This window comes from Miniopterus schreibersii (assembly GCF_964146895.1).
Source record: "Miniopterus schreibersii genome assembly, chromosome: 1".
In the NCBI taxonomy this organism is placed as follows: domain Eukaryota; kingdom Metazoa; phylum Chordata; class Mammalia; order Chiroptera; family Miniopteridae; genus Miniopterus; species Miniopterus schreibersii.
The window spans coordinates 20,655,948-20,679,288 of record NC_138101.1 but is presented as its reverse complement, the minus strand read 5'-3'; the positions used below and the strand labels follow the sequence as shown (position 1 = coordinate 20,679,288).

At 43.0% G+C, this 23,341-nt stretch overlaps 1 protein-coding gene across 1 annotated transcript in view; it reads left to right on the top strand.

The window, feature by feature from the left end:
* The window catches only part of RELL1 (RELT like 1), a 65,910-nt gene that overhangs the window by 23,892 nt on the left and 18,677 nt on the right, over window positions 1-23,341 (top strand). The window contains exons 2-6 of the mRNA XM_081140282.1: window positions 8,562-8,786; window positions 10,625-10,696; window positions 16,938-16,995; window positions 20,099-20,335; window positions 22,451-22,589. Of these exons, the coding sequence (XP_080996408.1) occupies window positions 8,562-8,786; window positions 10,625-10,696; window positions 16,938-16,995; window positions 20,099-20,335; window positions 22,451-22,586 (728 nt within the window). The 3' untranslated portion in view covers window positions 22,587-22,589. The remainder of the gene's footprint in view (window positions 1-8,561; window positions 8,787-10,624; window positions 10,697-16,937; window positions 16,996-20,098; window positions 20,336-22,450; window positions 22,590-23,341) is intronic.

Below are 23,341 nucleotides of genomic sequence, written 5' to 3'. Positions count from 1 at the left end.
AGAGGTGATTGATGACCAGACATCTGGGTATCAGTGGGATCCAAGGGAGAGTGAGCAGTCTCTAAATCTCTTTGTTCCTGGTCCATTGACCCCTGCTGATCTGAGTCTGGCCTTGAGGCTCCTGAAAAAAATTTTTTTTTTTTTAATCCTCACCTGAGGATATTTTTTTCCATTGCTTTTTCAGAGAGAGTAAAAGGGAGCGAGAGAGAAAAGAAAAGCATTGATGTGAGAGAGACACAGCTATTATATCTTTATTGATTTCAGAGAGAGGAAGGGAGAGAAAGAGAAACATCAATGATGAGAGAGTTACCTCCCACACGGTTGGGGCGTGAGGATTGAGCCTGCAACCGCTGCATGTGCCCTTGGCCAGAATCAAACCTGGGACCCTTCAGTCCATGGGCTGACGCTCTAACCACCGAGCAAAATCAGCTAGGGCCTGGAAATTTTTGATAAACAGCTGTTTTGTACACTTCCCTCACCTTTCAGGAGAGGTACCTTCTGGCAAGGGGCTGGCAATTTTTCCAAAAACTCAAACCTCAGGTAGAATTCCTCTAATGGTTAGCATATCTATAGCAGGAGCTATTTGCCTGAAGGCCACAGGAAGCATGCAGGCTAGAATTAAGACAGAGAGACTGAGCATTTTTCACCTGTTATACTCTTAACCATTGGAGTCAGGTGAAAATACAAGTATTACTTGGAAACCAGCCAGAGAACAGCTTTCGATTTGGGGGGAATGACTTTTAGCTATTCCTTATACTTCTTCCTCAGTTCCTTGCTGCCTTCAGTCGTTTTTATCTGTCTTCTTTTGTGCCCTTCTCAATGGGATCTTGGCAAAACATACATACGTAGTGAATTCTCAAAATACAGTGAGTTAACTAAAGCTAGTGTAGGTAATTAAACAAACCTTTCTGGGCCAAGGAAAAACCCAACAGGTTTTGATAAAGGCTGTCTTCGTTGGACACTTTTTCCCCTTGTAATGTTGTGGAAGGGAATCACTTTTATCAGTGAGAGCCGAGAATTCCCGGGTTCTAAGGCTCACTGCATGCAGAAGCTACTGGAGATGAGGTATTGGGCTTATTTTTGAAGAGGCTGAGGAGACCCCAGTTGTAGCCTGCATAAGGTGAGTTGTGATTTGGGTGTTGGGAGGGAGGTCAGAGATGGCAGACCAATAGTAGAGTTTTGCATTTCATCCCCATAAACTGCTTTGGAGTCTGGTGTTGAGCATTTTCAAAACATACCTTACTTCTTACTGTTCTAATTGGAACCCATTGTTTTGAAGTTTGGGGATCTTCTAAGCTGTGAAACATGAGAGCAAATGAGCATTAAACATTTAACAGAAAAATAGCTAAATGTTGAAATATTTTTGGAAGAAAAATAATTGAAATATGTCTTCAACAGGCATTTGTAGTTGGGTGGTGCTCTGTTACAAGCCCCGCTTTACATATTGTTAAACAACCTTCACAGCTGAAAGTTTTTCTGAATGAAAGGGTTTATTGAGCTAGAAGAAGGACCAGGTCCTGGGGCATGCAGTCCACACCACCAGTGGCAGGGATGGATGGAGAAGACACCATGTCCACTGTCCTGGGGTTGACGGTCTCTTTCAACAGTGAGTTGAGAAAGAAAGATGTAGGCTGTTTTGAAAGAATTTACATTAGCTATAGATGGGAGGGGGTGGGGGAGGGTGGGTAGATGGGAAAAGGTAAAGCAGAAAAAGTTCTGGGGTAGGTGACTAGTCCGTAAGGAAGAAGTATTTGATGTTTTTGGATTGGTTGTGGGCGACAGTCTGGAAAGTTCATGCCTAAGCAAGATGTGGTGGCATCTGTTCGTTTTAGATACGAGCTGAAGTTGCTACCTGGAAGTTGATTCAGAGGTTCAGCTTACCTTCTGGATGTGACCAGTCTTTCTCTGGTTTAAACCTGTGGCTCCATTGACTGATTAACTTCCCTTGACTCTTCCTCCCACCAGCCTGCTGTAATTTAATTTAGGACACCTCTGAATTTTTCTCTAGTCCCTATGCAGTCTCCTAGGCCTTGAGAAGGTAAGAGGAAGCAGTGTGCAGGCAGGCAGGACCCAGGCTGCCTGGTTTTAATCCAGGCACTGCTACCTACTGAGTAGCAGCGTGTCCTTGGGAAGCTTGCTTTACCTTTGAATGCCTATTCCCTGTCTGTGACGTGGGTATAATACCACTATGTCATAGGTTTGCAGTGAAGGTTCAGTGCTTAGCGTAGTGCTGGCCCATGAATGCTCCATAAATGTGGTAGTTGTTGTTAATAGTAACAAGAGTAGTAAACTCTTCCATACTTCCCTTGCTTCTGGAACCATCCCACCCCAAACTGTTCCCTTCCTCCCTCTGGCTCAGCCTTCTGGGAGCCTCCCATCTGACCGACTTCTGGTCCTTTACTGTCCCGGGCTTCCCAGCTCCCTTGGCCCTCCCTGCATGGGTTAGCCCATTTGGAGATTTGGGGTGCACAGATCAGCTGTGCTCCAGTGCCTTTGCACAGTCCTTTCACTGGCCTTTCCCATTCCTTCAATCTCTCTTCGTCGCCTCACTGTGTCCACAAGCCCTCTTCTGCCCTGGCTGCCCTAATTCCCAACAGATGCCATCTCTTCTTATATGTTAAGAGAAAATACTATTGAGCACCTGCTCCCTCAGCTTTCTTCTGCCCACTACAAAGGACTCTAACTTATCACTCCTGCTTCCCGAACAAGTGTCTTATTTTTTAATTCAAGTGTTTAATCTGTCTCCGTATGGAAATCATCTCCTCTGGCTTCCCCAAGGTTATCACTCCCTACTCCCTCTCAGACGCTCCCTTTTCCTCTTTCTGCCTGTAAATACTTCCCGTTGTACCACTTACGAACAGCAACCACAGCAAAGCTCCAAATCAAACTTCCTCCCTCTCCCCCTGAGGCGAGCTCCTCTACCCTTGGCTTCTAGAAAAGAGTGAATTGAGCTGTCTCTATCCCTCAACCCAGGGAATCCAGCCTTACCTTCAGTCTATTGAAAAACTGCTCCCTCCAAGGCCACAAGGTTCTCCCCAGCATTGCTTTCCCTTCCTATTTTATTTTTAAAATTTATTTATCCATTTTATGTATGTATGTATTTATTTATTTTAGGATTTTAATAGAAATGACAGAGAAGCAGATAGAGAGTAAAATACAAGGAGAAAGTTTAAAAAAATTCCAAGTTGCTTCCTAAATTAGAAACTAAAGGTCTTCCACATGTTCTTAGAAACATCTGTGTGGCCTAATTTGTCTGAGTTCTGCATCATCTTTCTATAAAGGTACTTCTTGGTTGCTTTTTTCTTTTCATTGTGGTAAGAACATTAACATGAGATTTGCCCTCTTCCCATATTTTGTGACGCACAAACAGTACTGTTAGCTATAGACAACGTGGGACAGCAGATCTCTGGAACTCGCTCATCTTACATAACTGGAACTGCATACCCATCGGGGTAGCTTCCCCCCCCTCCCCCGCACCTGGCAACCGGAATTTCATCTCTGCTTCTAAGAGTTTGACTATTTCAGTACCTCCTGTAAGTGGAATCTGGCTGTGTCCGTCCTCCTGCGGCTGGTGTACTTCGCTCAGCTTAATGTCCTCCAGGTTCATCCTGCTGTCACCTGCGACCGGATCTGTTTCTTTTTTAAGGCTGACTAGGATTCCATTGTATGTATACACCACGTTCTCTTTAACCAGTTACTCACCGATGGGCATTTAGGTTGTTTCCATAGCTTGGCTATTGGGCATAATGCTGCAAATGAACATGGGTGTGCCGATATCTCTTCAAGATCCTGATTTCAGTTCTTTTGGATAAATACCCAGGCATGGAACTGTTAGATCATATGGCGGTTCTATTTTTAATTTTTGAGGAACCTCCATATTTTTTTCCATAGCAGCTACACCATTTTACATTTCCTTCCTATTTTAGTTGTTTGTTCTTGCAGCATTTGCCCTAGCTGACTGCTCATTCCTTCTGGAAACTCCTTCCTTTGTGCCCTAGGGTGATGCCCTGGCTCCTCTTCCTCTGCTTCCTCATGGAGTAGATCCAGCTGCTCAGTAGGTATTTCCATCTGAATGTCCCTCTGTTTACCTCTATTTCTACATGCTCAAAGAACTCGTGATACTGTCTTCTCCATGCCAAGTATATTAGTTTGCTAGAGCTGCTGTAACAAAGTACCACAAAGTGGGTGGCTTAAAATAGAGAAATGTATTGTCTCAGTTCTGCAGGCTAGAAATCCAAGATCAAGGTTGGCAGAGTTGTTTCCTTCTGAGGGCTGTGAGGACGGATCTGTTTCATGCCTCTCCTAGCTTCTGGTGGTTTGCTGGCAATCTTTGGCATTTTTTGGCTTGTAGAAGCATCACCCTGATTTCTGCCTTTTATGTTCACATGGTGTTTTCCCTGTGTGAATGTCTGTCTACAAATTTCTCCTTTTTATAAGGACACCAGTTATACAGAATTAGGGTCCACTGTAATGACCTCATTTTAACTTGATTACCATTGTAAAGATCCTATCTCCTAATGAGGTCACATTCTAAGATACTTGGGGTTGGGCCTTCAATGTGTGGATTGGGAGGGAGGCAAGATTCAACCCATAACACCAAGCAGACTTTTTTACAGATATTTCTAATCTCAGTGAATGGAACCAATGTCCACCATGTTGCTCAAGCAGAAGTGTGGGCATCATTCTTATCACGTCACTTTCCCTTATAGTAACTGGAGTTCAGAGCTCACAAAAATTGGAGGCAAAATTTTGGAATAGGAACCATAACATCCAGCAGATTGCCAAAGAGGTCTGTGAGCTCCAAGTGGCTGACAACCTCAACTCCACATCTTTTTCTTTAAGTGTCACCCACCTTGGTATAAAAGTAACATATGTATAAATTTTAGAAAAGTATACAAATGAAATTTAAAATTATGCTATTATCCAGTTACCCAGAATTACTTTGCATGTTTTATGCTTTTTTTCTTTTTTTAAATATATCTTTATTGATTTCAGAGAGAGGAAGAGAGAGAAAGAGAAACATTAATGATGAAAGAGTTATCATTGATCGGCTGCCTCCTGCACACCCTTGACTGGGGATAGAGCCCGCAGCCTGGGCATGTGCCCTGACCAGGAATCGAACCTCAATCGCCTGGATCCTAGGTCGATGCTCAGCCGCTGAGCCATGTGCCGCTGGGCTGTGCTTTTTTTTTTACTAGTTGGGTAATACTCTATGTAAGATACTGAATCTAACTTGTAAAATTCAACATTAGATCATAAGTGGCTTCCCATATCTTCACAACATCTTCATAAATAGTTTTAAATGGTGCATTTTATTTCATCAAATGGTAGACCGTGATTGACTTAGATATTTTATTATCCCATTGTCAAACCTGCAAGTGCTGCCTATTTTTGACTTTTACAAATAATGCTGCAACAACCTTTGCTATTAATTATCAAATAAGTAATTTGTTCATAATTCAGATGTGATTCAGCTGAGGGTGAGGGAGAGAGATGGACACAGTGTCTTTAAGCAAGTTATTAATGTAAATTGAAGGAAAACAAAATTTATCTAAGTTAACAAATGATTTAGGCATTATTTGTGAATAGTTACTTGTGAATTAAAATTAACACTTGAAATGTGGTTAGTGCAACCAAGGAACTGAATTTTTAATTTTACCTAATTTTAATTAACTTAAATTTAACTAGCTATTTGTGGCTGGTGGTTACCATATTGCATAGTGCCGTTCTGTCAAGATTATGACTGAACACTTATGTAGTGCTTAGTGGCTTAAAACAACAGTCATTTATTTTGTTTAGGAATCTACAGTTTGGGCAGAGTTCATCGGAAACAGCTCATCTTTGCTCCATGGAGCATCAACTGGGGCTGTAGGATCTATTTCTAAGATGGCTTAGTTACAAGATTGGCAGATTGATGACTGTTACCGGTTTCTCTCCTCAGGGCAGCATGGGCTTCCTAACAGCATGGTGGCTGTGTTCCAAAAACAAGTGACCCCAGAGACAGGATGTGGAAGCTGACAAAGGATCACTTCCAGCCTACTCTATTGCTCAGGCAAAACACAGTGTATATTCAAGGGGAGGAGTTATAGACCTTACCTCTCCATGGGAGCTGTACTTAATCATTTGGGGCCGTGTTTTAAAATCACCATAGAATGGTGCCATCATTTTGATTCCATTTTACAGATAAGGAAACTGAGCTCAGAGCACTTAAATAACTTGCCCAAGATGACAAGCCTAGTAAGTGGCCAACCTGTTATTTATGTCAGTCAATCTTGACCTTTTAACCTCAGTGCCTATATTGCATCTCTCCTGTAGTTCATGTTTCATTCATTTAGATTGATTTCTTCTCCAGTTTTTTTTATGGTAGAATAATTATGAGATTGTGACTGATACATGGTTGTAAGTCACAAACACTGTAAATATGTAGTATTTGCAAGGGTTTGCTAGATGTCAAATAAACGATGAAGACATGTGGAGGAGCTGTTTGGCTCCAGTTCTCAGCTCCTCTGCTTCCATCCCTGTTTCTTGCTGCTCTCCAAAGAGAATTGATCTTTCTCAGATTGAAACAGTCTGATTCTGAGTAAACCCTCTCAGGCTTCACTCCCTGCCTGCTTCACCTATTCCCAGTGTATGGAATCTGTGAGTAAAAAGGAATCAATAAATAAAACTTATTTAGAATTATAAAAGGAGTTAAAGAAATGCTTCTGGGTTTCACTGAAAGTAAGGCTTGAGCCAAACCCTCATTTAGGTGATATATTTGCATATGTTTAGTGTGTGCATTCATTCATTCATTCATTCATTCATTCATTCATTATCTTGATTCTTGGAAGAGAAATCAGAAAAAATATAAGTTGAAAAATACAGGTTAACAAATATATAGGTTATCTGAAATTCTAGAGGTTGTCTGATAATGAATGCAGCTTTCTACAAACCTAAGAAACCAGCACTTTCCTTTCATGTTCAGGTTCTGAGATAATGGATATTTCTATGTGAAAGAGAGATAGCCCTTTGTTCTATGCTCCATGATTTGCAAATTAAGCTCCTGTTTGATATGTTTGCTGCGCTGATGAAATGTATTTGCCCCTCATGTAATCATTACAACACAGATTCTTTTTTCACCGAAATACTCTTGAGAGAGTTCGAAATTAAATGTACCCAGCTTTCCAATTTTGGGGTTTCTTAAGCAACATGTGTGAATCTTTTTGATGTAGAAAACCTCATTTTATCACTTCATAATCTGAGTATTTCAAATGATGAGACTTCATTTCCATCAGAGCCCATATTTTTCTTCAATCTTCATTCTACCTGACCCCCTCCTTTGTTTGATAATCTCTCTGCATTTTGTGTCCATGAACTGGCACTTGGCTGGTGTTCTACACCATCGGCTCTTTGTTATCATAATTGGCCATATCTTACTTAGGTTACTTACTTTCCTATGTAGGAGCCTAACTGGCACCCAGCTGGCCTGCTCAGATATCCCACTGCCTCTGGTGTAAGTCCGCACTTTGACATGTCTAAAAGCAGATTTCTTCTTTCCTCCCAGAGATGGCCCCTTCCCAGCTGGCCTTATTTTTGAAGTCATAAAAATAGGACCCCACTGTCATTGTTTTTCTTTCTGCTGCCCCATGCATAACTTCCATGGCATTTGTCCCAGTCTGTCATGATCTGCCCACGTGTTGGCTTGTTTGGTGGCTGTTCCCAGTGCTACCCTCTAAGCTTCAGGATGGCACTGGCCAAGCTGTTATTTGTCAGTCTCTACCCAGCTGCCAGCACGGAGCTCTTCGCGTAATGGGCATGCCGTAAGTGCTAACCTGGATCAGTGAATGAGTAAACAAGTGCATAGGCTTTCATTTTTATGTTTGTGCCCCTGGTCCAAAATCTTAATGCCATCCTGGATTTTCCCCCTTTCCATTTTGTGCATCTGTCAGTTTGCTGAATCCTCCTAGGAAGCTCCCTGAGACAGGGGCCTTTGTTCTTCTTGCCCAGCGATATGTCACAAGTGCCTTGCATGGTGCTTGGCATGTGATGAGCATTTCCTGCGTTGCAGAAATGGTTCTAAATGTTTCCTGTGTATTGATTTATTTCATCTTCGTAACAACTCCAGAAGGGGGGCATAGGACTATTAGTATGGCCATTTCACAGTGAAGCCAAGCCATTGTTCTTGTCATTGTTCAGTGCCACACAGCTGCTAAGAGGTGGTGCCGGCACATGAACCTGTGCTCGTAATACCGCCCAGTGATTATGTGTTTGCTCTGTGCTGGGCCCTTCACTAGCTGAACTTTTATTCCCCGCTGCATAGGTCCCCTTACAGATAAAGAAGCAGAGGGTGGCTTGTAGAGGTTGTAGAAAGAGTTATTCAGGGTGGAACCCAGCTTATGAGTAGCAGCGACAGGATGGCACTGTGTTAGCCCAAACCTGGGCCGTCACCCTGTGCTCCTGAACTGCCAGACCCACCAGTGTCTGCATGGCCCGTGGCCTTGGGAGCAGACTCAGATTTAATGTGAACATGTCCCAAGGTCCTGGGGTTTTATCTGACACAGCCATGCATGTTCTTCCTCCAGACAATGGTGGCAGCCACACACTGCACTCCAGAACGGAGACGACACCATCGCCCACTGACAACACTGGGAGCGGACACCCGGAATATATTGCGTATGCGCTTGTCCCCGTGTTCTTCATCATGGGTCTCTTTGGTGTCCTCATCTGCCACCTGCTTAAGAAGAAAGGCTATCGTTGTACAACAGAAGCTGAGCAAGATGTGGAAGACGCAAAGGATGAAAAGATAGGTGAGTAATCCGGATTCTTTTTATGGGAGTGTGGGTGGGGACGATTTTTAAATAAGAAACCAGGTGTACACACACACACGTATATATATTCCATCTCTGTGAGGCAAGATGATCCATGTTAATAGCAGGTGGTATGGTAAGTGACAGTGTGGATGTCACAGTAACCACACCTAGCGTTTGAAACCTGGCTTTCATTTATTGAATACCTACCAGGTAATTACTCTTACTTGCCTATGGCCTTGGGCAAGTTACATATGCTTTGAGTCTCTGCTATGTATAATTTAACTGAAATTTAATTTTAATTAATGTAATGCCACTTTAATTAAAATGGTTATTTCATTTATATGCATATAGTAATCTCTACCTCATAGAATTATTGAGAAATTTAGAGAGAAGATGATGTAATGTGTAACACAGATGGTGGCTCAGTCAATATTAATTCTTACCACTATTATTGAATTAGATTCTAATTAAAATCATGGGAAAATTCCATAGATCTCACCATTTAGGGGATATTACTTTTGCCCGGGGAGTCCTGTCTTAAATCTATGAGATTGGAGTTTATGTTGTTTAAATTAATGATTATGTGAATAGTGCAGTATGAGACTGGCAAGCTGGTGCCTTAGTATTAACATTAGGGTGACTCACCTTTTCATCTTAACATGGAGTTGTTGGGTAGTATTTAGAAAAACCTACGAGGTGAAATTCTGTTTTCTCCACGGATGTTCTTTCTAACCATCTTTTAGGGACATTTCCTGACTTGAGCCTTGGGGAGTTGTAGATAACTCTCCATACCCCTTTCAGCTCCTCACAGGGAAGGTTTTGAAGAAGGGGACATTTGCAGCAAGTAGGTCACCCTCCAAGCCAGCCCAAGGGTGGGGGGGGAGCTTCCTCATTCCTTGCCAGCTTGCTGGCCTGTTGGTTTTTCCCTCCCCCACTGACCTTTGAGGCAGAGAAAGAACACGGTTACAGGATGAGTCATAACAAGCTTATGAGCAAACCAGAGCTGGGTGTTTGTCAACAGAAAGCGGACCGCCCCCTCGTGTCCTCCCTAGACGCCCTGTAGGTTGGCCAGCAGTCAGCATTGTGCTGTCCAACCAGACAGGCACCTCCCTGCAGGAGGAAGACACTTCCAGATACACGCGTAGAACATCACACGCCTCGGCTCCTTCTCTGTGAACTAGGAGGGAGTGTTTCAACCCTCCCTCTTCCTTCTTGTTTTACTAAAACAAATTATACAGATCAGTTTCAGAGTAGAGGTTTGATTGTTTTTCTTTCTCAAACACTATCACTTATGTAGTCTCCCAAAGTAAACTGAGTTTGTGGGCAAATAGCCATGGCCAAAATTTAGATCATTTGGAAGTGTATTTCAACAAAAGGAGAGTCTTATAAACATGGATGAATGATACGTTACCCAATTTAGAAAAATCCTGCATTTACATAGTTCACTTGTAATTAAAATAATCCAAGGAGAATTTTTTTTCTTTCAATTAGCTTCGATTTCCCCTACGGGTTTAACAAATGTTGAGAGAGAAATAATAGTGTGGGCTGTTATCAATGCATGAAATGGTTGCCTTGGAAAGTGAGTGGGCATTGGACTTGAGAAGAGACTGAGGGACAAGTCTGCTACTCTGTCTGTTAGGCCCAGGGAGTCCTGCGTGCTCTGCCTCAGGCAGTTGGGAGCTGACAGAAGGAAGCCTAGGTTCTTAGCACCCTTGGTGATTGCCTGAGTTTCTGGAGACTGTTCAATGGAGTCTTGGACTCTAAGACTGAATGTCTCATTGACTTGATGCAGGTGACCAACTGTAACCCATTGTTCCCTCCCCTTTCTCTTGTAGAGTTGAATGACAGCATGAATGAAAATAGTGACACCGTTGGGCAAATTGTCCACTACATCATGAAGAATGAAGGTATGGCTGTTTTAGTGTTCTGGAACAATTCAGTATTCATGCATTTTATTAAAAACCTGCTTGGAAAAGTCAGGATTTGTATGGCCTGTCCTGTTGCTTTTCTGAAGTTATCGGCAGCACCTTCACCTGAGCTCAGCTTCCAGCGTTGTCCAACCACGAGCATTTCAATAAGTGAGTTTTCTAAGAGTCGGTTGGCCTGAGGGTTGCGGAGTCAGCCCTGGAGGTGACAGTTTATCTTCAATCCTGCCTCGCCTCAATGTGGGGGAAGTTACACTACCTCAGTTCCTCCTTTGTGAAATGAAGGTAATAACAACACTTAGCTCATTGCATTCCTGTGACATACTTGCTGCACATAAAGTGCACAGTATGATAGGTGCTCAAATATTATCTACTAATGTTCTGTGCTTTAAAGAAATTTATGGTGAAATACGCGTCACGTAAAATTTACCATGATATCCATTGTAAAGTGCATAATTCATTGGTATTAAGTATGCTCCAGGTGTTGTACGGCCGTCCCCGCTCTAGTTCTGGAACTCCTTCGTCCCAAACTGAAGCTCATTAAGCAGCCCTCTCCATTCTCAGCCCCTTCCCCACTATCCACTGGCCACTGCTCTGCCTTCTGTCGTTATGGATTTGTCTGTTCTCTGATCCATTCTTAAGTGTACAAACTTTAAAAACGTTTAACCTTTATGGATTTAAGCATTTTCCCTCTGAGATGTATTCTGACCACTCTACCCCTCCATCTTCTTTAGTGGAGGGGTACCTTAATCTTGATTAGATACATCAGGGTCATTGCCCTGAACGCTGGTTATTATTACCACAGGATGCTTCCATGCCCTCAGTGACTTTTGAGGTTTGTGCAACTCCTTGCCCACATACTCAGTAGCTGCAGATCTCCATCCTTTGAATTCTCATGAGAATTGAAAAAATGTTGTCCTCGGGCACCGTCTTCTCTCCTCGGTGCTGGCTCATATGGTGTCTACTGATGCACTGGGCCAGTTGTCTAGAAGTTGAAATGCCTCTGTGTTGCTAATAAACATCTGCTTTTCTGCCCTGGGGACCCGTGACCCTGTATCCTCTCTATCAACAAGGGCTTCCTCCTGGCCCAGGCTGCCAGTCAGTGTTTTTGACTTAGAGAAGCAGCCGTTTGTTGGGCTTCAGCATAAGTTTCACTGTTCTTTAGAGTGTGCTTGATGTATTTGTCGTAGATCTAGGTGCTTTATATGTGTAATTTCACTTAATCCTCAAAATATCTCTAAAGTTAGTATTATGTCCATTTTATAGATGAAGAAACGAAGGCTCCAGGTAGTTGAGTTCACACTGTCAGTGAACAGCATAGCCTGATCTGGGTCTCTCTCAAATGTACAATGTCGCCTCTCCTCTCTTCTAATTTGTAGCTTTCAGTTTCTACAGGATGTTAAACCAGATAACCGGACTTAATAGAATGTTGTTTAACATAAGAGCAAACAAGACCAGAATGCTTGCATTTTAATTTGTCATCCAGAGACCTTCCTTCAGGGAACAATATTTGGTGATGCTATTCTTGACACTCGAGGGTGCATGTTTCTTTCACATAGAGAAGTGGTTTTTAATTTGCACAAGAAATGCACAAACATGTTCTTGGCATAGAAGCTTCAGCCGTTACAGGAGCACTCAGAGTAAGGCGTTGGATGACCGCTTCACTGCTCCTATGCCCGTGGCTTTGGGGAGCTTGGAGGCCTTTGGGACCTGGGCTTCTGAGAGCCGAAGCAGCTCCTAGATTAGTGAGTGCTGGATGAGGCGCTGAAGTGATTGAAGTCAGTCACCTGTGGAAACTTTGCCAGGGGCTGAAGTTCTTATGAATAACTTAAAAGTGCGCACTGACTGTTGGCTGCATGCCAGGACTGTTCCAAGGGCTTTTCAGGGACTAACAATCTGTGATTCAGGTATTTTCTTCCCATTTTACAGCTGAGAGACTGAGGCCCCCAGTGCTTAATTAACTTGCTGGCAAGTGGTGGAGCTGAGATTGGAACTCTGCATCTGACTCCATAGTCTATGCTTAACCAACCACTTGCTCTTACTGCCTCTTTTGTGGTTGTAGGAAATAGGGATGGTAAACTTCCTCCTTCAAAGGGTTCAAGTATACAGCTGGGGTAGTTTGTAAAATTCTGGAAACATTAATGCATTGAATTCTCAGAACTACCTGATGAGGTATGCCCTGTTACCACCCTATTTTGCAGATGAGGCAGCTGAGGATCAGAGGGTAGGAAACTTGCCTAAGGTCCCACAACCGGTGTGTGGCAGGTTGGTGCCAGCAGCGGCCCTGCTCTTGATTATAACCGAGGGGAATTGGGGTCCCTGGAGCAAGCATTCTGTATCATTTCCTCACCTCCCACACTCAAGGGCAAATAGGCCTGTTCTCTTTTTGAATTACGCCCTGTCCTTTTGGAGAGTAGCCTCTTTGTTTCAGCCGCCTTGATTCCCAGTCGGTGTGCTGGGGTAATGCCCAAGGCACTGTTGTCATTCTTTCTCTCTGCTCCCCCCCTGTCTGGTTCTTTACCCTCTCCCCCTGGTTCTTTACCCTGCCTGTGACATGGCCAGCGACCTGTGCGAATGGGGGGATTTTGATCTCTTGTGCAGCCCTTGGCCCTCCTTGGCCACCAGGGGACATCCGATCTCAGAGGACACCCCTTTCCTGTCTGTGGCCCTCTCTGGCTTCAAGCCTGTGCCCAAACCACAGCTGGGTGGCTAGTTACATACTCGGGTCTCCTGTCAGTTAGAACCTAGCCCTTTCAGTGCCTTTGAGACCTAAATCCCCATAGAGCACAGCTTTTTCTACTTTACCTTTGCCCTTGTCATTAAGACTCTGAACCTACTATCAATTTAGACCTCTCTGTTGGTGTTAACTTTATAATTCCTTTTAATTGTAAGCACACCATAGCATAACCTTTAAAACTAAAAAAAAAAGGAATAAAATTAAGTACAATTCATCCAGTACCATTTCCCACATTTATTTAGGTTTACTTTGCCTATATTTACGTATTTTAAACCATTTGCCATCATGATGTATGACTAGTCTTCTGCTTTGTATCTTTAATTTGACTAATGGAGTAGCATTTCACCTGTACTCATGGTGACCGTCTTGTTTGTGGTTTGAACATATCACGTCTTGAATGTTGCAAATCAGGTTGGTTTAGATGTCTATCTCTTGAAGGATGAATTTCCCAGCCGACTTGAGTGCCGATTATTTTCCTCCTAATCTCAAGTCTTGGAATAACTGCAGCACTTGATTAGTCTCCAAGTGCCCCTGATTATTCACAGTAGGCAGAGGGATCCCGTTATGAAATTCTTATTGCAATTTATATTACGGCAGAAAGGATTCCTTTACAGATTACTGTAGGTCTCTGAAACTTGCCCTAATGGTTATGCAGACATTCTGTCAACCATTGAACTATTAATCGTTAGGGTAGGAAGAACATTGGGGTGACATAGAGTCAGGTAGCCCAGGGTTTGTGTCCAGGCCTGTCACTGTACCTGTGTGACTCTGGCCAGACAGTTATAAGCTTTAGGCCTCAGTCTATGTATTTGTAAAATGAGGGTAATAATTCTGTCTGCTGTCAGAGTTGTCAGGAAAGTCCCACGTGGTGAGGTTGGTAAAGCTTTTACCCAGTGACTGGCACGTACCAGGCACTCTCATTTTGCTGATGGCAGTGGTAGTTCTTGCTTTTGAAATTTGCCTTGATTGTAAGGGAAAACGTTGAAGAGAGTAGTGGTGGGAGAGAAAACGGCTTTTTCCCCCTGCCTGATTTTGATTGCTTTATGCATATTATCAGGCAGAAAGGAAAGAAGAGAGGAAGCATTTCCTGAAAATTTGCTGCCCATGAGAAAATTTCCCCTGTTCTTAACAGGTTTTCTTTCCCTGTAACTCTCTCTTTCTGTTCCCTGGAAACCCATGAAGGGAGCCGTAGTTGACAGAATGTTGACAAGTGTAGGAGAAATGGTCGTTTATGACTTATTGGAGTTATGAGTGATATGCAAGAAGAAGAGATATATTCAGTAGGATTTAGTTAGATTATTGCTCTTTTATATAAGTAATTTTGCAACCGGATTAAAGCATGTGTGTAAGTCCTAACGGTGGTATTATGTTAGAAAGTTTTCTCATCACAGGAAACCAAAAATGTTCCCAAGGGACAGATTACTGAAGTTCACTCCCTGGTATAGATTGGAAGACAAGTGTGTGTGTGTGTGTGTGTGTGTGTGTGTGTGTGTGTGTGTCCATCCCACACACCAAACCTCCTCTGTGAGGGTGGGTGTGGATGATATTTGCATAGAAACTCATGTCTACTATTAAAGACTTCCCTCATAGCGAAGAAAGGAGCTGTTCACTAATTATTTCTAAGAGCTAAGGGTGAGGTGTAGGAGTACATGAACACATGAGGAACAGCACAATTCTATAAAATGTAAGTTTTAGTAATGGTTTTAATATGTTTTAATAATCTTCCAGGGATCATTTTATAATTCGATGTTTCTAAAGGAGGTCATCATTCTACAGATGGTTAATTTTCTCAGGCACCTATTTAAACTTTGGTTTTTGAAAACCCCATTCTCATAAGTGAGTGCTGTTAGTGCTGTCTGTGTCTTAACGTTTTTTGTGGTTGTTTGCCTTCCTTTCTGTTTATAGTTTTGAAGATTGGTAAATCATGGCAGACTATAAGTGTCAACTGGCAAACCCTTTATCTGAAAAAAATCATTTTTCTGAGTCTTTAATGTTAGTCAAAAGGTAAAATGAGTGACATCACTAGACTATACTTAAATTTGCCTCTCAGGGTAACTAACGTGTGTTCATTGTCATGGGGGAGAAGATACTGACAATCCATTTCAGTACTTTCCTTGTCATGACAAGAGTCTTATTTAGAGCAAAACTTGCATTTGGAAATGTATTAGGGCATCCTCACAGAGTCTTGAAGGGCAAAAAAATATTTCTTTTAGTTTGTTGATTAATATTTCTTTTTAAAAAGACCACATGCATTTGCAAGATTTTGGGGCAAAAAACTTAATATTGATATATAAAACACATATACGTATAGTACACAAAAAGATGTATCTGTAGGGTTATCATTTCATGGGAAGATGATTAGAGAAGAAATGTCAAAGAAGATTCCTGGGTGGGACAACAATGAAAAAAAAAAGTTGAGAAACGCTGTATAAACAGTTAAATGGTGAAGTGCAAAAGCAGCAGTTGGAGCCAGAGTTAATTTCCCTCCAGTAGGGGTGTCATCTGAGATGTCACATGCTAAGTGGTGTTAGCTCGCATGGTAAATAGTGACTTTTCATTCTTTTTTTCTAGAGGATTTGTTGTGGTTGGTCATGAGAACAGTGCTTTACAAATCAATGGAAAGGTCAGGAGTCAGTAATAACATCTGGCCTTGCCAGTTAAACACTCGAGAGAAACTTGAGCATCTCTTCAGCCTTCTATCCCTAGGAGCTTGACCGCTCACTAGAAGAGGCTCATGCCTGAGCGGATTGAATGGGGGCCAGAAGCTTAGATTCTGTTTGCTTTCATTGACAGCCATATACAAAATGGATTTTAAAAAAAATTAACATTAAGAGTTTAATTTAACTTAGTCCATATTTGGTATCTTGTATGTGTGACCAGCACTTGAAATTTTGAGCGATCTGGCCTCAGTTACGGTCTTGTGTGATCAGGAAGCAGAGAGAAGCCAAACAACCTACCTGGAAAATTGTATCATATGGGATTTTGTGTGGGAAGAATTTGGGTATCCAGAGTTGAGAGGTTATTATTTGGGCACATAGAAATCATTCATGACTATCAGTGAGGATGCCCTAATGCATTTCCAAACACAAGGTCTCTGAAGATGTATTTTATTACATTCTTAGCAAAGTGAGCTGAATGCCCTGGAGCAGCCACATTTAATATTCCCTGTGGTTTGAGAGGACGAAGAAATGTCTTCTGTGTTATATCGTGATGATGTGTAGGAAACAGCTCTCTACTGGATCTGCTTTCCTCTGTGTGGACTCTCTGTCACTCAGTCCTCAGTTCCCACGTGGTGAAAGTTGTTGGCAGATGGTGCCACATCCTGGCGTTACCATAGGAAAGACCCTCCTTCTCTGGGGCCCCAGAGCCTCATCTCTGAACTGAATGAACTCAATCAGGTGTTTTTCCAACAGCTTTCTGATGTGATAATTCTTTTATTACTTATCTTTCTCATGCTATTTTAATTCTTCACATTTTTTCCCTTAGCAAACGCTGATGTTTTAAAGGCAATGGTAGCAGATAACAGCCCGTGTGACCCTGAAAGGTGAGTGCTCCCTCCCCATGTATGGGACATTTTTTTCAGTTGTCAGCTATAGCAGGTTTCCCAGCATTGGCACAGTTGACATTTGGGCCAGATAATTATTTGCTGAGGGGAACTGCCCTATGCACTGGGGTGCTCAACAACATTCTTGGCCTCTGCTCACTGGATGCCAGTGTCCCCCTCCTTCCAGAATGTCTGGGCACATTGTCAGTGTCCCTTGGAGGCAGATTCATCCCAGTTGAGAATTGCTGTGGTGGAGAATGGTGGTGGAGGAAGTGGACTGGGGACCTGGGTTGAGTCTCACCTCCATGACTTATTGGGCATCTTCTTGGGGAAGTTAACTGACCACTCTGAGCTCACGTTCCATCTTCTATGAGATGGAGATGACCACTGCACCCACTTTACTAGGTTATTATAAGGAATACAAGATATCTCTGGCATTGAAAGACCTCCATGAACAATGAGGATTAATAGGAAACAGGGCTGGTTTGGGGGCACTTGCTAAGTTCTGTTTTTGGACTGCCAGTTTTTGCTTGTTGTTGTTGAGCATCATAGTCCTTCTTAATTAATTATGGAACTGTATTTTTACATAATTTCTCATTTCTCCAATAAGGAGCATTTATTGAGTGCCTGCTGTGTCCTGGGTACTGTCTGGAACTGGGCCTTCAGGTCCGTGGAGGACACAGTCTAGTGGGCGATGGAGACAGTGTGCGCCCTTGTGGTGGAGTGCGTGTGAGTGCTGTGGGAGAAGTAAGGACCCAGGGCTCCATGGGGCCAGCGGGAGGCCAGGGAAGCTTCCAAAGGAGTGCCATCTGAGTCAGGCGTGTGACAAGCAGAGATGAGAGGCAGGGGCTGCTTGTAGGCAGAGAAAGTCCAGGATAAAAGGCCCTGGAGCAGGAAAGTATGGGATGCACCTGGAAAGGTTCAGTCTGGGATGGTCAGAGAACGTGTTGTGGACGTAACAAGAAGGGCCAGGAAGGCATTTTGGGACTGAATGACGTGGCAAGGAGTTTGGACCTTTTTCTGCTTACTCTGTGGGTGGTACACCCAGCGTATTTTATTAATTTTTAAAAAAATTTTTTAAAGCATATATATATGTTTGTATGTATATATATTTAATTGATTTTTAGAGAGGAAGGGAGAGAGAGAAACATCGATTGTAGAGCAAAACAGCAATCAGCTTCCTTCTGCTTACCTCCTACTTCAGGATTGAGCTCACAATTGGGGCATGTACCCTGACCGGGAATTGAACCAGCAACCTTTCAGTGCAACTGAGCCACACCAGCCAGGGCGCACCCAGCATATTTTAAATATTTAATACGTGCTTGTCAAACTGGCCATGTTAGCTTTGCACTTTATCGAGGTAACTCAGTGCAGGAAGTGGTGTTTTTAAACACATATGAGCTATGATTTCTCCCATGTTCCAGCTCTGAGCACAGACACCTGGTGTTAGGACTGGGTTAGCTCATGGTATCTTTGCCTCTGTCATATTTGGGCATCATGTGGTTCCTTTCCTGGGTTTTATACACTGTGGGTATTTGATAAATGTTTGTTGAATGACTGTTGTTGAACTTTGGAATTCAACCTTCTACTGTGTGGAGTTCATTTAACATTGTTTTGCCCCAGAAAGCTGCTGCTGTGTGTTTTTATTTCAGTGATCTAAAGAGCATCCCTAAAGAGCACTGGGAAGGTATTGGTTATCTGTGATATTTGAGAGGATCTTTTAATCATGGGCTGCTGGGCTGCACTTCTTTTTAATGTGCAAGTGGCTATTTCTGCAGCGTAAAGGCTGGTTTGTGCGTCATAGCCTTCCATGTGCCTCTGGGGCTCCGGGCACAGTCTTAGGTGTCAGGCTCTGCTGTGACCGGTCGCCTCACCTCTACCCACCTACACCCACTTACACCACGTCAGAGGGCTAGTTCCCTGTCGGACTGGCCTGCCCTGTTTTAATTCCTTCTTTTCCAGCGGACCAGAGCCCTAACGTGTACCTTTTGAAAGCAGCCAATCCCTGGCCTGCATACTTCTGCTTTTTCATATTTTAGATGGTCTTGCTGGATTTCTTCCAGATTATCAAAGTGATCTCCCTGTTTCTGAAGCACTATGTGATGATTAAGGTCATGATTTCTAGAATTAGACTTCTTAGATTAGATTTGGACCTCAGATCCCTTACTTATTAGCTGTGAGACCTTGAGCAATTTATTAAACTCAGAGCCTCAAAATTTTAAAATGAGGAAATTGATACCTACCTCATAAGGTTCTGTAAAGATGAATTAACATTTATCAAATGCTTAGAATACTATGTTAGCTGTTTTTATTATTACTATTGCCAACTCCAGCATTTCTTTTGGGCATCACTTTTGGTATCTCAACCTAAAAGCTTTCTCCCCCCACTTCCCCCCCAGGATACTGATTGTTTTTATTTTTTAGAGAGAGGGGAAGGGGGAGAGAGAGAGAAAAAATATAGATATGAGAGAAACATTGGTTCGTTGCCTCTCATACATGCCCCAACCGTGGACCAGCAACCTAGGCATATGCCCCAGCTGGGAATCGAGCCTGTGACCCTTCCGTGTACGGGATGACACTCCAACCAACTGAACCACACCATCCAGGGATAAAAGCTTTCTCTTTTTTTGATGCAATGGTCAATTGGATCAAATATTCTATCTTTAGTCATTGGATAATTTGATGGGAATTTAAGTTTATCAATCCTCCAGGGTATCTCTTTGCTTAGAAATCTAGGCAGGCACTTTGCTCCTTGTGAGAAATTAGTATGATCGCATGAGAATAGAGATCAGTTTAGGAAGAAACCTAATACTTTAAAGACAAACAGCGTATCATCGTTAGAAGCAGTGGTTTCCTTCCAGCCAGCTAATTCCACTCTCGAGGTGATCAATCACATCATTGCTGTTTAAAACGAGCTGTCACTGCATAGTCCTAAGAGTTGTTTGCTGCCTCAGACCAGTCCACAAAGCTCATTTGTTTTATTGGAAGAGGCATTTTTTTTCCTTTGATTCAAACCTGCTTCTTACTTGGCAGGGGAGAGAGTGCCTTAGCTGGTGTTTCTTTTAAGTAACCAGTTCTACCTTTTTTTCCCTTCCCACCTTAGCCCTGTGACCCCCAGCACTCCTGGGAGCCCACCTGTGAGTCCTGGGCCCTTATCACCAGGTGGCACCCCAGGAAAGCACATCTGTGGCCACCATCTGCACACAGTGGGCGGTGCTGTTGAGAGGGACGTGTGTCATCGGTGTAGGCACAAGCGGTGGCATTTCATAAAACCCACCAACAAGTCCAAAGAAAGCCGCCCAAGGCGTCAAGGAGAGGTCACCGTCCTCTCTGTGGGCAGGTAAGATTCCTGTGGATGCTTTGGGTTTGGGTAACATGGCTGCCATGCTGTGTGGATCTGTACTAGACTGTTAATATCAAGTATGCTCTCCTTAGCCTGGATCAGGCCACATTTCTGGCCTTTTAGGAATTTTTTGGTCCAAGTTTTGTATTTCTCTAACAGCAGAGAGATCCTAAGAAGTAGCTATTGCTATATCAGATGCCAGTTGTATTAATTGAGGTAAAACATTAATTACTTGCTGTATTAGGGGTCTCCAGAGAAGAGCAGCCAATAAGATAGATACATATAGATATAAATAAGAGGAGATTTATTATAGGAATTGGCTCATTGATTATAGAAGCCAAGAAGTCCCTATATCTACTGGCTGAGAGCTGGAGACCCAGAAAGCTGGTGGTGTAGTTCAGTCCAAGTCCAAAGGCCTGAGAACCAGCAGATCTGATGGTGTAAGTCCCAGTCTCTGTCTAAAGGCTAAGCCCAGCTCTCAACTATTTAGAAAACAGAAATTTATATTTCACTTGTGGAGATGGAAAGGTCAGTAAGTGGCTCTTCAGGTGGTCACCCAGAGTCCCAAGGTCTTTCCCCCTGTGGCTGAGCCAGGTTCACTAGCAGGAGAAAGTACCCAGAGGGTTGTTCATAAGAGGTTCCAATGAGCTGGGCCTGGAAGGGCACATTTCATTCACTCACATTCCACTGTCTAGAACTCAGATCACTGGGCCACACCTCACTGCCAGGCTACTGGGAAATGTCCAGCCATGTGCCAGGAAGAAAAGCAATGGAACTGGTCCACTGCTCTCCAGTCTGTCGCTTGTCAGCTCCATGTGGATCCCTGTCACTGCTTTTCTTTTATCTCACCTCACCTGAGTCCTGGGTTTACATTCCTAAAGTACCATTTACTTGTGACTCATGTGTGATATGGAGATCTTGCAGTTCAAGTGATGAATCAGTCTATGTGTGGAGCATTTTTGCAGTGTCTGCTGTTTTGATTTTGAGTCTCACGCAGGGACTGCACTGCTAACACTACTTTGGTTAAAAGCATGCGTGCTGGGCCAGGCCAGACAAGCACCAAGCAACAGTGGACAGTAGTGTATACATGGTCCACTTTCGCCACTGACAGACTCTGGGACTCACTGCAGCTGCCTCGTTGAGTCCTGGTACCATGACTTGCAAACGCCTGCTTCTCTCTCTGCTTCATTTCCCCCCTTTGTAAAATAGGATGGCAGTAACATTGCTTCCTTGGGTCGCTGTGAAGACTAAATGAGATGAGTCATGTAAAAGTCTTAGGCCAGTTTTTGGCACTTATAATGCACTCAAGAGTTGGCTGTTATTACTGTTTTTCAAATTCTATTGAATTTCATCATGTTTTGCACAAGCACAAGGGAAAACTGCCGGGCTGTTTGCCCCTTCCAGCAAAACAGTGCAACCCATGACCGCACTGCTTTATTAAGAAGCGGAGTCATGGGAATTTATGAATGTGGAATGCAATGAGAACCTGTAGCTTGCTTAGACAAAGCATATTTTGTTGGCTTTAAAAGAAAAATCTGCTGAAATTTTCAACTCAGATTCAGCCTGTTTTTTTTTAAATGCCCCCAGTCCGGCTCTCCTTCTTGGATGTAGAATACTAGGAGCGGTCCTAGTATTACTTAGACTGTTACAGAGCAGAGTTCTGGTGACGAGGTTCCCCACCCTCCTCTCACTCCCTCAGCCTCCTCCTGATGGTAGGTGATCTCATTTTGGACAAAGAAGAATTTATTTGAGAGACTTTTAAGGGAACTTAAGGACAGAATTAGAGAGGGGCTATTATGAAAGACTTAGGGATTTGATGATGATGGATTAGAAAAACTATCAAATTGAGTACATTTCTTGGGCTTCTCTCTTAATATTAATGAAAAATCTCATCCTTAATTTTCTTAAATTTTTCCCCTAATCATAATCTTTAACCCAAAAATTAACCCAAATTTGCTTTAGAAAAGCACAGACAAAAACCCAACTACTATCTAATACTGATAAATACATAGTTGGGGCTCCTCTGGCTCTGTGTGTGTGTGTGTGTGTTCACTCGTCATTCCTGTTTGCTAGGAGAGCAAAACACATCACATCTCCTCTTTGCCCCCTCAGGTTTAGAGTCACAAAAGTGGAACACAAGTCCAATCAGAAGGAGCGGAGAAGCTTGATGTCAGTTAGTGGGACTGAGAGCGTCAATGGGGAAGTGCCTATGACACCTGTGAAAAGAGAACGAAGTGGCACAGAGTAACAGGTGAGTTGTAGTTTGGATGACATTGGGGGTGGGATGGTGCATGATAGGGAGAGGGCACTGAGAGCCTCTCTGGGGTGTGGGGGAGCATAGGAATGTCTTGGCAGGGAAATGAGCGTGCTTTCCTGCAACTGGTCGGACCGGAGAGGACTGAACGTGATTACTTGTCTGTCCAGAGCTGCTTATAAAGAGGCCACAAACTGGGGTGCCTCCAGGGGCTTGGCCTGCATGATAAAGAGGAGAAAGGACTACTTATGAGGCAATGTGGAGTGGTGGGGATTGTGGCAAACCAGAAATCACATAACCCACCTGTAGGGCTTACATCACCACAAGGCAGAAGGTACTTAGTGTTGCTTAATCTTATGCAAAAAAAAGGTGAGAGTCTAGGCTTTTTAAATGTGAAATCATTGCAGGTTTTTAAACATTAGCAGCATATTAAATTTCCTTTAAAAAACCATGCAGGCCAAATGAAATACAACCTTGTCGTCATTTCTAGGTAAACCGTGATTTGTAAAAGGCTAGAGCAAGCTTCTTCCATTAATTGAATTGGAAACCAGTTTTCTTTAATGTGCATAATTCTAAAATACCCCCAGTAGGAATATCACTCTTTCCACCACATATTTTGAAGCAATTTCAAAGCAAAAGTAAAGGCTTTTTGGTTTGGCAATTTTAATTTTGGAAGATACAGCTTTTAAAAAAAGCCTGTGATGAATTTGATACTGGCTTAGCTTTTATCTTACTCTTTTCTTTCTGTT